Source organism: Dendrobium catenatum, unplaced genomic scaffold, assembly GCF_001605985.2.
Source record: "Dendrobium catenatum unplaced genomic scaffold, ASM160598v2 fragScaff_scaffold_1088, whole genome shotgun sequence".
Classification (NCBI taxonomy): domain Eukaryota; kingdom Viridiplantae; phylum Streptophyta; class Magnoliopsida; order Asparagales; family Orchidaceae; genus Dendrobium; species Dendrobium catenatum.
The window spans coordinates 163988-179657 of NW_021319550.1; the positions used below are offsets into that span (position 1 = coordinate 163988).

At 35.9% G+C, this 15670-nt stretch overlaps 1 protein-coding gene across 1 annotated transcript; it reads right to left on the reverse strand.

Moving 5' to 3' along the window:
- Window positions 1–4705: 4705 nt before the first annotated feature.
- LOC110099900 (protein DMR6-LIKE OXYGENASE 2) lies at window positions 4706–9775 on the reverse strand. Its single transcript, XM_020827209.2, has 4 exons — window positions 9290–9775; window positions 8951–9198; window positions 6339–6657; window positions 4706–5275 (listed from the first exon to the last, which is right to left on the reverse strand). The coding sequence occupies exons 1-4, from the start codon at window positions 9551–9553 to the stop codon at window positions 5009–5011; spliced, it is 1098 nt and encodes a 365-aa protein (XP_020682868.1). The 5' UTR covers window positions 9554–9775; the 3' UTR covers window positions 4706–5008.
- Between the last annotated feature and the right edge of the window lie 5895 nt (window positions 9776–15670).

The window sequence follows — 15670 nt, forward strand, 5'->3', positions numbered from 1 at the left end:
CAGTAACCTGTTGTAGATTTTCTTGACAGCGGATCGCCTGCCCAATCAGCGTCGGAGAATGTGCGAAGCTGCAGGTCCGATTTGGTGATCGGAAGTCCGAAATGTCGAGTTCCTTGTATATATCTGAGAAGGCGTTTTAACATATAGACATGGTTAGATAATGGATTATGCATATATTGGGAAATGACATTTACTGCAAACGCAATGTCCGGTCTAGTTAAGGTAAGATACTGAAGGGATCCTGTAATCAGTCTATAAACTTTCGGGTTTGACAGCAAGTCATCAGGCGTGAAGTCAGTTGGTAGCTTAGTTGTTGTGGGATTTGCCAGAGGTTTGCACATCTGAAGACCTGCTTGGCAAAGGATGGATTCTGCATATGCCTGCTGAGACAAGAAATACGAATTAGTGTTAGATTGAATGCTTATACCGAGAAAGTGATTGGCTAACCCGAGATGTTTTAAATTGAATCGTGCACCGAGCTAGGAGATAAAGACAGAGATCGCTTGTTTGTCGTTGCCAGTAATAAGTAGATCATCTACATAGACTAGCAAATATATTTGAATGTGGTTATGTGTGTACGAAAGCAGTGATGGATCCGCCTGACTGCACTTGAAGCCGAGGGATATAACGTGGTCGGTTAGTGTAGTGTACCATTGCCGCGGACTTTGTTTAAGTCCATAAATGGCTTTTTGTAGTAGACACACATGATCCGGTAAGGAGGGATCTTCAAAACCCTTTGGTTGACGCATATAAACGATTTCTGATAGTTTTCCATGTAAAAATGCGTTTTCTATGTCAAATTGTTGAATGTCCCTGTCGTAAAAGAGAGCAACTGTTATAAGAATGCGAATGGTAGGAAGTTTTGCGACCGGACTGAATGTTTCGAAGTAATCAATGCCTTGTTCTTGATTATTGCCTTGTGCAACAAGGCGAGCTTTTAGTCTAGCCACTGACCCGTCTTTGTGCCTTTTAGTGCGAAATGTCCAGCGACAGCCTAAAACAGAGGCTGACTTAGGAGGAGGAACCAGAATCCAAGTTCCTTGTTTTTGCAGCGCAAAAAATTCTGTTGCCATAGCATTACGCCAGTCAGCTGATTTTACCGCTTGAGTGTATGAAGCAGGTTCGGAGCTGCCTGTGTCCGTTGTTTGATGAAATAAGTTAAGTCGTGTTCGTGGCTTTAGGGATCCCGTATGGTTGCGAGTGATCATTGGATGATGATTAATAGGTTGAGAACTTATAGTGGTTACTGGATCCGGTTGCGTTGTCTGAGGATCTTTGTTGGTTTGAGGAGAGAAACGCGTGGTGGGTAGAACTATTGTGTCATTTGGTTTGTGCTGGACTTGAGAAATGGGTAAGAGCAGAGAACACGGAATATCCAAAGTAATGTCTGTTGATTTCTTGATTTCCCCTGCATCAAAAGGAAAAGAATTTTCCATAAATGTAACGTGGCGTGAATATTGAATTGAGTTGGTGTGTTTATTTAAACATTTATATCCTTTGTATTGTTCTGAGTAGCCAAGGAATACACAAGATTGCGATTTTTGCTGCAGTTTGTGTCTGAGCGGAGGATGAGATAAAGGAAAACATTCACATCCGAATGTTTTAAGATGATCGTATGAGGGATGCTGTTTATAAAAAGATTGAAATGGGGAATAATTGTTAGTGTTACTAGACGGTAATCTGTTTATTAGATACACCGCGGTATTTGCTGCGTCTGGCCAGAACTGGAGTGGAACCGAAGCCTGATGGAGCAGAGTCCTGGTTGTCTCTATTATATGACGGTGTTTGCGCTCCGCGACCCCGTTCTGCTCCGGTGTATATGGACACGAAAGTTGATGTTGGATGCCGTTTGAGCTGAGAAATTTGCTAAGCGTAATGTTGCGGTATTCGGTGCCGCCGTCGGTCCTGAGAATCTTGATTTTGTAGTTAGTTTGATTTTCAATAAATGTTTTAAAATTAATGAAAATATGAGGAACATCAGATTTGTTCGAACAGGGAAATATCCACGTGTAACGAGAAAAATCGTCAATGAATGTTACATAGTATCTAAAACCTTGGTTAGACGTGACTGGAGAAGGCCCCCAGACGTCCGAATGTAACAAAGCAAGAGGGGTTTTCATTCGATTACAAGATTTAGAGAAAGGCATTTTATGGCCTTTACACGAACTGCAAGCTACACATTGAAAAGAAGAAATGGAAATATGCAATTGCGGGTATGCTGAAGCAATCAGACGCATTGTTCTTTGATTGGGGTGGCCAAGCCGGTTGTGCCACACGGCCGAGGAAGATCTGCTCGCCTGAAGTGCTGTCTGGGATGTATGCGAAGTCGCTATAGGGTACAGACCATCCTTATAGGGGCCGCGTAGGATTATACAGCCCGTTGTCATATCCTTCATAGTAAAACCGTTAGGATTGAACGTAATAGATATATTATTATCCTTAACTAGGTTGGATATAGATACAAGATTATACGAGATGTTAGGGATATGAAGTAAGTTAGATAACTTGAGCTTACGGAATGGAGTGGGTAGGATACCGGTACCGGAATGAGCTATCGGAATGTGACTTCCGTCGCCAATGGTAATGGAGTCAGAACCTTGATAGCTGGTAGAGGTAGTAAGATTATCGGTGTTATTTGTCATATGAGCTGACGCGCCCGAATCAAGATACCACTCGTTGGGGTTCTTGGAATCCGTCGTAGCTGAAAACGCTTTTGGTTGTTTATCATGAGGTTGAGAGGGAACGTAGTTGATGTTGAGCCTGTGCCAACAAGATGTTGCACTGTGCCCTTTCTTGTTGCAAATCTGACACGTTAGAATCGGTTTAGAAGGATCACGACCTTTATTTTGTGAGCCAGTTTGAGATTTCCCCTTATTATTTTTGAAGTGTCCGCGACCGGCATAGAGAGCCGATTGTTGATCGGTGGGCAAAGAAAATCTTGTAGCGTCATTGTGAACGTGGATTTCTTCGCTGATAAGAATCGAATAAAAGTTGTCGAGACTCAGAGAGCTTTGCATTGTGCGGATAATAGTTTTGAAGGCTTGATATTGCGGTGGTAGCCCGTTAAGAATATACATGATGATGTCTTCCGATTCGATTGTAGATCCAGCTGCGGCTATTTGATCCACCAAAATCTTGATGGCGGTAAGATACTGAATCATGGTCTGGTTCTTCATGGAGATACTGTTGAGCTCATTTTTAAGTTGAAGAACCTTTGATCGATTGGAAGACTGGAATCTTGTTTCAAGTGCTTTCCAGATATCTGCCGTTGAATCAAGATTTAAAACGTAGGGTAAAACCGTGGGCGATATTGTAGAACAGATTGCCGCAGAGAGATTTCTGTCGGTGAGAAGCCAGAGAGCAGTGGCGGAGGCAGTTGTGAGCGAAGATGAGGCATCTTGCGCCTCTGAAGCTTTATCAGAAGATTCAAGAAAATGCTCGAATCCATTTGCACGAAGCAGCTTGACGATCTGGTTCTTCCAAAGCGCATAGTTGTCGGTAGTTAGCTGCGTGGGAACGAGAGTGCGGAGGTTGGAGACAACAAATTTGAGGGACGCCGGTATGCCGGAGTCGGTGGAGCTGACGGTCGACGCCGTGAGCGGAGACGTCGCAGAAGAAGCCATGAAGATGAAGATGAGATTTAGGATCTTGCCATATCTGATACCATGTAGAAAAGGGAAGAAAGAAGAATTGCAGAGAAATAAAGAAATTCGTATTCTGTTTCTTTACAGAGACGTGTATACAATATATAGACTTTGCTTAGTTTGTAGAGTACATGTGTCAAGCACAGATAGGAATTTATTTTTAATACAATAAATGTGGTATTTATTCCTTCGTGCTGTTGTCTTCTAATAATAGGGCATTGGGTTTTAGGGTTTGGGTTTGACATCTTTTTAAAGTATCACAATCTGTTAAAATTTTTAATATGACAATCTCTGTAATAATTACTACGGATTAGCTGCAAACATTAATTCTTTAAATTTGCTATAAATAAGTTGATTAGGTAATTTAACAAATTAGCGACAGGTTAGACCAGCTTATATATTAACTGATCGATCTAAAGCAAATATATTACGAGTTAATCCTTGCTGAATTTTTACCTGCAACAAGTATCAATAGATTGATGTGCAATTTGCTATGATAAAAAAATCGATGGATATTTCATTAACAATTATGCTGTTAATTAGGTATTTGTTGTCAATTTAGGTTTTATTTAAGATAATTTTTTTATTATTTTCTAAAGTAGTTTTTTAATATAATTTCTTTTTTAATTAGAATTTTTTGTACTAAAGAATTGTTGCAAAAAGCAATGAAAAAACTATCCCAAACAGAGCATTTAGCTATTAGAAGCTCTTTATAGGTAAGTTTAGAGATTAATATTAAGCACAAAATAATGTGAGAAATCAATGGGCCGAAGTCTTTGAAGTGATTTGCCATAATCACACAGGAAAACCTTAATTAACAATTATATAAATTTAAACAACTTAAATTAATTATCATTAGTACTCGTTCAAAAAAAAAATCATTAAATCAAGCATTTAGAAGACAATTGCTACTGTAATAAGAAGCACAATCTCTGCAAAAAAAAAAAATCGTAGGAGCTCTTTATATAAATGGTTTTAAGAGTGAAGGACAGTTAATTTAAATAGCAAGATGTTGCACAAAAATTATGAGATATTTATATAAAAACTACAAGACAATTTTGTTACTGTAAAACATGAACACTGAAACAAAAATTATTATTTTTCAAAAAAACTATAAAAATAGCGCTACTCTCATTTTCTATCGAATAGCATAAATGTCATACGAACCAGAGGGCCCAAAGACTTACACTTGTTTTAACTGCCCCGGCCAGTACATGATAAATTCTTCTAAACATATAAAGAAGAACAGACTAGATGGACTTTGAGAGATGCCCATCAAGTATAAATTTTATATGCCTACAGAAGGCTGACACTGAATCAAGGCCTTTGGTGGTTATTATGAACCAAAGAAGACGAATTCAAAGCTATTGAAAGCTTGGGCTAATAATGTTGGCCAGTTTCCTTGACTCAATAAACTGTTTTTGCTTAGCCTCATGAGTGGTCATATAATTCAAAAAGGAAGCGAAGTCAGTGTCCTTGTAAAGCCTCTGATCTTCTTTGACGAGTTCAGGCGAAGGACGAACAATGCTATCGAATGGAAGGCTGTGTATGGAGGCAATGGAGTTGCGAGACTTGGAAGAGTTCACGAGGACTCGATGAAGCACACTCTTATACCTCCCGTTGCTGAATATCTGTGTATGGAAGCAAAACACCATTGATCAGTGTAAGTAAATCAAAGGAAATTAATAAGGTGCCATTAACATTAATCTTATTGAAGCAAATTTACAAGCAATTTGAAGCACACTATTTAGATTTCATTTGGGACAGTTTTTTGCCACTGCTTTCTCATTGCTTTCAAGAAATCTGTGCGCTAAAGAACTATTTTAAAAAACAATAAGAAAATTATTCCAAATGAAATCTTAAATATATATTTCAAACATGCATAACTAATTTGTTGCAACCTTCTTATCATTAGTAGGACAGGTTGTTATAAAACTCTATACAATTATTAAAATTTGTCATATCACACCTTCACCATAACAAAATTCAGTAGCAATATTAGGATTTTAAAGAACTCCAACCACATGACATGTGAGAAATAGTTATTCTTACTTATTAAATGATGTAAGACTATAATCCTTTAAATAAGGACCAATTGTTTGTAGTTGTAGTGAATCTTAATAAGAAGCTATTTGTTTTAAAGTATGTTAAATGAAAAGTAAACCAAATCCAAAGGACTTGAATTTTCAAGTGTTTGATTGGAAGTAAAGTAAATAATGTGTGTAATTTTTTAAAACTAATGAATTTTTTAAGTGTTTATTATCAATGTATTTGAAATTCGGACGATTTGACCTAATTTCATATTCAATTAAAATGTGAAGCACTACCTACCACAACGCGTTACCATTGGTCCAGCCCATCATTGCAACCGCCGTATTTTATGTTGAATTAGTTTTACTCCTAAGCAAATACAAAAAAATAATTCATGTATTCATAGCATACATAACAAAATAAAGATTTATTTTTTTCGACATTCATTTCTCAGCAAAATTTTTGTATTAAAATTCTTTTTAAAAAAGCAATAAAAAAGTCATCCCAAACAAAGCATAAATGTCCCTTAAACATTTTTTGCCACACCAAAGCTTGCTCCTAACTTTATCAATATCAACTAGGGAAAATGCATGGAATTAAAAATAAAGGTCAAAACAATACTTAGAAAGACAAGTAAATTTTTTACAAAATATACGTACATACCTCAAGGTGATCGCCAATGTTAACAAAAAGAGAACCAGGAATTGGATCGACTGTAATCCACTCATCACCATATTTGACTTGAAGGCCCTTAATTTCATCTTGAAGCAGTATTGTCAAAAAACCAAAGTCGGAATGTGGTGGCATTCCGAGTGTAAGATCAGGCTCAGGGCACGAAGGAAAGCAGTTCATTACCATCATATGAGTCCCTTCCTCTAATTCTTTGAGCATTGACAGGCCAAGCCCTAAGGTTTCAAGAATGGCCTCCATAAGTACTAAGAATAGTGCTTTGCTCTTTTTTGCGTAAGAGATAGCCTCTTCTCTACATGGTGACATATGAAGATGGATTAGATTGTAGTTATTTTCAAACTATTCTTAATTCAAGTCAGAGTTGATTTAGCTGTTTCAAAGTTGATCCAAGCTAAAAGTCAATGTGATTGCAATCTCCCAAGGGCTAATATAGTTTATTCTACATCAAGCCATTCTACAAAATACAAATATTATCATTAATTAAAGTTTATATTAAGAAGTAACTAAGAAACCCTAAGATAAATTATTGATCCGCCAATCTATTTAGCTTAAAGCATGGCATAGATAAAATTCCAATTTATGATTTATATATCTAAGGAAATAAATGAACATATATATGTAGTTCCTTTTAGTTTATTTCCACAAAATTTGTTAGGTTACGGATTTTACTCTGTAAGTTTAGGTTTCATTTGAGAAAACTTTCTTATTATTTTACTTTTGAGAACGCAATCACATATTTTGTTTGATTATTGTTTCTGTTTGCTTTAAAAAAAAAAAGAGTTAAAAAGTTCTTTTCTACAATAGCTTAAAAAAATTATTTTCTCTACAATAATTTTAGAAAATAGTAAAAAAGCTGTGTCAAATGAAGTTTTAAGTTTCTTTTGAGGCGGCTTTTGACTATTGTTCTTTCACTATTTCAAGAAATTTTTTTACTAAAAAATGACGTTAAAATGTAGAAAGAAAATCATCTCAAATAAAACCTTATTCTATCATATACTTATATATACTAATCATGCTTATTTATTTATACAAGAGAGAGAATGATTTCAAAATAGTTGAATTACTGTTTTGAAATGAATATACATAAACAGTAAAAATACATTAATTACATAAATAATTTTAAATCTTAAAATATATGAAAGATTAGACAAAACTCTATAAAAAATATTTATAAAATAAGTTTAACCATTTCATAAAATATTTAGCAAATAAAAATAATACAGCACGATATAATTGTTTATCAGTTTACATTGATAAAAATATTTAAAATTGTTATCAAGATTATGAAATTATTTTTTATATTAAATTTGTGCTTTTTAATTCGATCTGTAATATATATAAAAGCATAAAAAAAATTGAGGTGTAAATTGAAGCAAGCAGGTCGAATATAAAAGTACGCGATATTCTTCTCTTGTAGAATGTGCATTTGTTGCGACGCGCTGTACGTATGGTCGGATAGCTATTGGCCTATTAAGCTATTAGTTCCAAGGCACTGAGAATCTAAATACAGCTTTCTCTCTCTTTCTCCGCACAGCTCTCGTATCATCCTGGGCGCACGGGCCCCATTTCTTCTGCTACTATTCAGCATCGGCATTCTGGGCCACTCATGCTCTTGTTTTTTCAATTATAATTCGCCGTACGATACTTTGTGGACCACAGTTTATACTCTCATGTTTATGAACAATTATTACGTACTCCGACCGGACGCAGAGGAACGTTCGGTCGGAAGTCAAATCCCGTCAAAAAACAAGTTGTACCGAGCAAATACCGAGCAATACCAAACAATAACGAGGAATACCATCATTTGAACACTTGAATATTTAATTGAATTTATTTTTTATTTTATATCATGTGTCCTCCTAATTTTAAGTCTAAAAGGGTAGGTAAAACATAGTCAAAGAACATTAAAAAAGCACAAAAAAAATCAAATCACTAAAACACAAATAAAGCGCAAGTAAGCATACAAAAAAATATAATCAAAATGCACTCCACATGTCAAAATTTAAATGAAACTTCCGCACATAATAAGTTCTCCATGTTTTGGAATATAAGCTACTAAATTTTTTTTTTTGAAAAGTTTAAAAATCATCATTTGAGGTTGTGAGGAGGTCAGATGCAGCTCTACTTCCGTGCAGCCACGTCAGTAGTACCGATTGGTATCGAGCATTACCGAGCTGCTGTACACAACAAAAGAATGACATAACGCATTCTAATTGATCTGAGGATGATGCTCAGAGTCCGCACATAATAATTTTTCTTGAACTAAAATAGTAAACCCCTATTACTAACATATGTTTTATATGTATAAAGAAAAGAGAAGGACACAGCTCACCTTGACCTGTTAGTTGAGAGCTTAAGCTTTCAATCAAGAGGTCTAAGGTTTGAGTCTTTGTTGTGTGTGTGAATTTGCCTTAAATGGCCAAAATGTCCCAAAAAAAAAAAAAAACAGAAAAGAAAAGGCATTGAACGTACTGAGCTACAAATAGTATCGCTTCCATTTTTAAAGAAAGAATCAAAGTAAGTAGCACTGTGCACAATGGGACATTAATTAACAATAATTACTCCTTGTAAAGAAACACATTTACCTCAGTTCCAGAGGAGAAGATGGCCAAAACGGCAGAATTTTATGCAAAGGATAACAGTTGAGCTTCAAGAAATCCCTCCAATATAAGACACCATCCTGCAATTGATTAAAGCTGGTTCCATATCTAACAGGCGCCCTTATATTGTTCGACATGTACCTCGCTCTCTCCTCATATGTCAATTCAAAGAATCTCTTCGCTGTTGAAATTATCCTCGCTTGCGATTCATTAGGAATCCCGTGGTTCACAACCTTCTCCAAATCAAATTAAACACTAATTAGTCGTAGAACTAATCAAGCCATAGGTGTATTAACTTAAGCATACATATAAATGCATGTGTACCTGGAAGAAGCCATATTCATGGCAAGCCTTCGAAAGAGAATGGAGGACCTTCGATCGACCATTGCAATCCTGTAGCAGTGAAAGATCTATGGTCGGCAATTTGAACCTCGGGCTCGTTTTCTTTGATACTTTTACGATGATCTGAGGGCGTTCAGGGACTGGTAAGATGTACTTGCTGGGTACTTTTTTTATGCCGCTGTCACAGAGAGTTTTCACCCCTTTAAAGTATATGCTTTCCTCTTCGTCTCTCTTCTTCATTACCATATCTTATTGTGGTAACGTGAAGAGGGAGTAAAGAGGAAGAGAATAAGAATATGGAGTGTAAGGGATCGATAGATATATAGCTAGTTTGAAGAGAAGAATTATACTGTGGATGGAGGAAGAGTGAGAAAGAGAAAAAGAAAAGGATAAAGTAGTGAGGGAATAAATGATTTGTGTGAAGAAGAGGTGGAGGAGGGTGAAGGAGGATAAGGATGGAGTATGGGATTTGGCCATCTGGTTAGTATTTGTAGCTGGGGATTTGGAGAGAGAGATACAGAGGTTGAAAGATATATAGCCTTTAGTTTTCTTGAATCCGGTGGACGGTTTTTGGCGGTATCGCAAGTAAACTCGTTGACTAAACGCGGCTGGGTCAGGCCCACGCAGGCTGGGTATGATTGATAAATTATTTGGCTGTGAAAATATGAGATTTAATTTTAAAATTATTTGATTTAATTTTGGATAAATGTAATAAAATTTTGATGAGTTTTTATGCGCTAAATATCTAAAAATAAATTTAATGACTTTAAAGCTCATTTTGATCAAGATTGGGATAGAATATCCTGAGAAAAATAAAAAATCAATGAGAAAATTTATCAAAAAATAATTGTAGACTTATTTTACACTTCCAATTATTTGTTGATATTTTTTAATCTTAATATTTTGTGATATAAAATTCATATTATACTAATTGAGATTAGGAGTGTAAATGAGTCAAGCTAACTAGTGAGTTGGGCGTGAGCTCGACTAGTTAACAAGTTTGCAAGTTGAGCTTATTGAGTTTCAAGCTCGAGCTGAATTTTCAAGCTTATTGGAATATTGAGCTCGAGTTCGATCCAGATGATTCTCGGCTTGATCACTCATCTAGTGCTCGAAAGGTGGAAGGAGAACTGACGAAGCACAAAAGCGAAACGTGTCTGCGCATGCAAACTGGCAAAGCGTGGTAAGCAAGCTAATGAAGTGTGTGCGAACCGCGGAAGGCGAACTCGCAAAGCGCGTGTGAACCATAGAAGGTGAACAGGCATCTGTGCGCTCGAATCGCGGAATCTTGCCGTTCGATAAGCTCTTTTTAGTGGACGAGTCAAACTCGAGCACGTCTTTTGAGCTCAACTCGAGTTCGAGCTCAAGATTTGGCTCATTAGTTAATCTCGAGTTAGGTGTAATTTGAGCTCGACTAGACTCGTTGCACCCCTTTTAAGACACTTCTTATAAGTATACACAAAGATCTTATATGTGCACTTGAGATAAAAATAGAGAGAGATTAAGTTGTCATGACAAAGGTCACCTTTTTTTTTAAATGTAAACAATCCAATTAGTAAAAAATTATGAATTGAAACACACACATTAATTTGAGTTGTAAATTACAAGCCAAGTTCAACATACCCCAAAAGTGGAGAAGCCCAAGGCACGTTACTGTAGGAATTCAATTTGTTTGAGATCATCTCGTGTGAAGTTGGTCAACAGTGTTGAAAGTTATTGGCGTTGATAAGGGATAGTGGATAATGGATATATATATCAGTCAACGATGTTATTCAAGAGTGAAAGAATAGTCAAGCCCGAGCTCTTTTTCATTGGGGGCCCCAAAGTGATTGGCTGCAGATACAATGGCGTGGGTGGTCCGGTAGATAGGTCGGGATTTATGGACTGCCATGCGCGCTTGGCGAAGGTGTGGTAGCTTCCCAGTCACCAGAAAAAAAAAAGAACCTATAAAAAGGTAATGTACTTACTTTTTAGTTTGTATAAATTGTATGAGTGAAACTTTATCCAATGGAAAAAGATTTGTCTTATGATCTATAAGTTTGGTTTAAAAGTAAATCTAAGAAATAAGAGAAAAAAAAATGTAATTTGTATACAAATAAATCTTCTTTTTTGTTGGCTATTCTTTTTTAATTATTTTTTATTACATTGCATTGAAATCCAATTATTTTTTATTGATTTATGATTTGTGCATGAGCAATTTTAAATCCATTATTATGCATACTTTATGATTTAATTATCATTTTTTCTTAAGTTAGATGACATTAAGCTTATTTATTATTCTTTTTCTCCAAGTTAAGGTCTAACTTCAACATAACGTATATGATTATACTTCAACTTATATTATTACTAAAATCAATATTAAATTGGAAGATAAATGACAAAATTCTTTCTTATAAATTTGATACCATTCTGTTGGTTAAATTATTTTTAAAAAAATATTTTATTATTATTACTATTTGATGTTATTATTTTATTTTTATTTTATTTTATACCATTATGTTGGACATGGTTTAGAGAAAGGAGTTGATAGGTGCTAGGAGTTTCACATCGATGAGTGTTGGGAGTTAGACATCAAAAGATGTTAGTCAATAATGGACATCGACAGATGTTGCTTGGAGGATCTCCAATATTGTTGGCCAACAAGCTTTGTCAATGGATCACAGGCATTAAGATTTATATATATTTAAACAAACGCATGAAGTTGGATGTGAAAAGATGTGAATCAATTGAGGGCATTGTGAGACATTGATCACTCAACATTTAGTGTTGGGGGTCGAAAAACATCTATGAAGGGAGAAAATGATGTTTAGAATTGCATATTAGTGGATGTTAGGAGTGACACAATAATGAAGACATTGAGTTGTATGTTGACAGACATATTGTGACATTGGTGGATGGATTTTTGACATTTAGATTATGTTTACTTGGCAATTTTTTGGTGTATAATAATTTAGTTGTTTGAATGACTGCATTTCGAATGCAAATTTTTAAAATAAATTTAGAATTCGCTATCTAATTTATTTTTAATGTATTTGAAATTGATCCAACTTGAATAAATTCAAAATACGCAGCTTGCGTAAAAGTGATACCAACTATCACCATTACTTACCACTGAAATTGGCGTATGCCAGCTGGTGCCTTCACCGTTGAATGTTGTCACACCTGTCATTGTCCACCACTCTCCATCGTCACGTTCCATGGCCAACTGTTACACCTTCCACCTCCAACCGCTAGCTCTTACCTAGTGCCACTTTCTGCCACTTGCCATTATTGCTATCATCAGTCACCGCTGATTATTATTGTTTTAATTAAAGCTCATAATTTATTCTTTACTTTCTTACATCAAATTAAATAAAAATTAATCTCATGCATTTATAATGAATTCAATCAAATGATTTTATTATATTTTCAATACACTGTATTTTTTTCAGTTGAACAAATTACCCCTAAAAGTAAATTCGATCGAGTTTTTGATGTTTCTGGTGTGTACTAGGTCTTCGCACTAGCTGTGTAATATCAAAATCTGCTCCAGCATCGTCCAGGACGATCTGTTGAGAATCTGTTCCAGAATTTGCCCAGATTTGCTCCAGGTGATTTTCTGTATGCATCGTCCAGGCCGATCTAGGCTTCGGCCAGGCCGATTGGCACTGTAGAAAATATCGGCCGGAAAATAGTCCTGGGAACCGTCCAGGACGATCAAATTTGGTCTGATCGTCCTGGGACGATCTAGCAATCGGCCGGGCCGATCTGAGTATTATAAAGCAGAAATCAGTCGTTTTGAAGAGAGAGAAAATAAAAAAAATAAAATATCTGATTTTGAGGAGAGAGAAAGTCGAGGGCATTTTTGGAAAAGTGGATTTTCGGGCGACGCAGAGCCGTTTTCGTCCGAAGAGATTGTTCAGGAATTTGCTGTACGCAAGGTAAGGCACATTCCGCCTTTCTCAATTTTCAGAACCGTCGTTATTATTCTATTATTATTATTATTATTTTATTTTTGTTATTATTATCATTGTTGTCTAATTAATTAAAATTTTGCTCACCCTGAAAAAAGAAGTTGGATTCGCCCATAGATGAATGTTAATCTTGTGGTTGGACATGCTTTGGAGAAATGAGTAGATAGGTACAATAATGATAGCACCGGTGCTAGGAGTTTAACATCGATGAGTGTTGGGAGTTAGACATCAAAAGATGTTAGTCAACAATGGACATCGACTGATGTTGCTTGGAGGATCTCCAATATTGTTGGCCAACAAGCTTTGTCAATGGGTCACAAGCATTAAGATTTATATTTCAACAAACGCAGGAAGTTGGATGTCAAAAGATGTGAATCAATTGAGGGCATTGTGAGACATTGATCGCTTAACATTTGGTGTTGGGGGTCGGAAAACATCTATGAAGGGAGAAAATGATGTTTAGAATTGGATATTAGTGGATGTTAGGAGTGACACAATAATGAAGACATTGAGTTGTATGTTGACAAACATATTGTGACATTGGTCGAGGGATTTTTTTTTTGGGGGGGGAATTTTCAGGGTTGATGGATTTTTGACATTTAGATGATATTTAGTTGGCAGTTTTTTGGTGTATAATAATTTAGTTGTTTGGACAGTTGCATTTCGAATGCAAATTATTTTTAACATCAACTTAGAATTTACAATCTAATTTATTTTTAATGTATTTGAAGTTCATTTGATTTAAATCAATTTAAAATACATAGTTTGTGTAAAAGTGATACCAACTATCACCATCACCTGCCACTATTATTGGCTACTGCCCGCTAGTGCCTTCACCGTCAAATGTTTTCACCCATCATTGGCCACCGTTCTCCATCGTTAAGTTATGTGGCCAATTGTTGCACCTGCCACCACCAACCATCAGCTCTCACCTGGTGCCACTTTCTACCACTTGCCATTATTATTATCATCAGTCATCTCTAATCAATTATTTTTTAATTAAAGCTAATAATTTATTCTACATTTTATGATATCAAATTAAATAAAAATTAAACTCATGCATTTATAATGAATTCAATCAAATAATTTTATTACATTTTTAATACACTACTTTTTTTTCAGTTGAACAAATTACGCTTAAAAGCAAATTTGATCGAGTTCGCCATGTTTATGGGGTCTACTAGGTTTTCGCCCTAGTCACTTCTTTTTCCGTCGTTCTCGCACCTAGAGCCATCTCCCATTGTCGTTTGTTCACGCCGAGGGGAGTTCTCTTCCCTTGTTCTTCTTTTTATTTCTTCGTTTTCATAGTCATTTCTTCCTTCACTGGAATGGCGATGAACCAGCCCGTCAATCCTGTTTTTTGGGCAGGATTTAATAAATCTCGTTCGTTCCTTGATGTGTTATCTAGGTGTTCTTCCTCTGGTTGTTATCCAGACCTTAAGCATATAATTTTTCGTGGTTTATATACCTAGTTTTGTGGGTTTCGGATGACGGATGAGGAATTTTTTCCATAGCCTAACCTTTAAGTTTGCTCTAGTTGGTTTTTTCCCATCTCGCCATCCTAGCCTCCCCTTGATTAGGAGTTTTTTTTTTCAACCTTAAGTTGAATGATGAATTCTCAGTTACTTTGTTGGATCAATCTCATGTTCTTATCAAGTTGGAAAATAATCTTGATTATATTAAAATTTTTCGCCATATATCATATTTGGTTTATAATTGCTTCCTGGAACTGACCAAATGGTCTCCCTTAGATGATATTGGTGTCAAATCTCCCATTATTTTCATTTGGATATCTTTTTCCAACTCACGCCCTCACTTCTTCTTCCCTCGTATCCTTCATAGCTTGGGGTCTTGTTTGGTAGACCATTGAATATGGATAATGCTATTGTTTTGGTGGAGATCGATATTTCTAAAAAATACACGGATAACGTTTGGATCGGTCCTGATAAATTAGGCTATATTCAATAAGTTGTGATAGAGGATTTCCCTCCTTTATGTGATAAACGTAAACGCTTAGGACACTCGAATGATGCTTATCTTCCTTCACATGCTAATGTCACTGTCTCGGCCAATGTTGCTCCTTCAAATCAGATTCTTTCTCCTATTAATGCTTTGGAGGTTAATGAGGAGAATGCCCTTCATTTGAGTAGTAAGGTTGTTCCGACTGTGGATGTAATTGTTCCTATCTTAATTTACCCCAGTTCTGATTTGCCTAGTCTGTTAGTTGATGCTTTGCCTCTTGTTAATAATTGTTGCATCCATATGGGTGGTGTGGATGCATTACCTGCTTCCCCTCCTCCTGCTTCTATTGATGTTGATGCTGATTTTACTAAGGGTGAATGTTTAATTTATGCTCCTATTGCTAGTGAATTTTTTATTCATGGGGAGGTCGATTTACTTTCTGATTTGA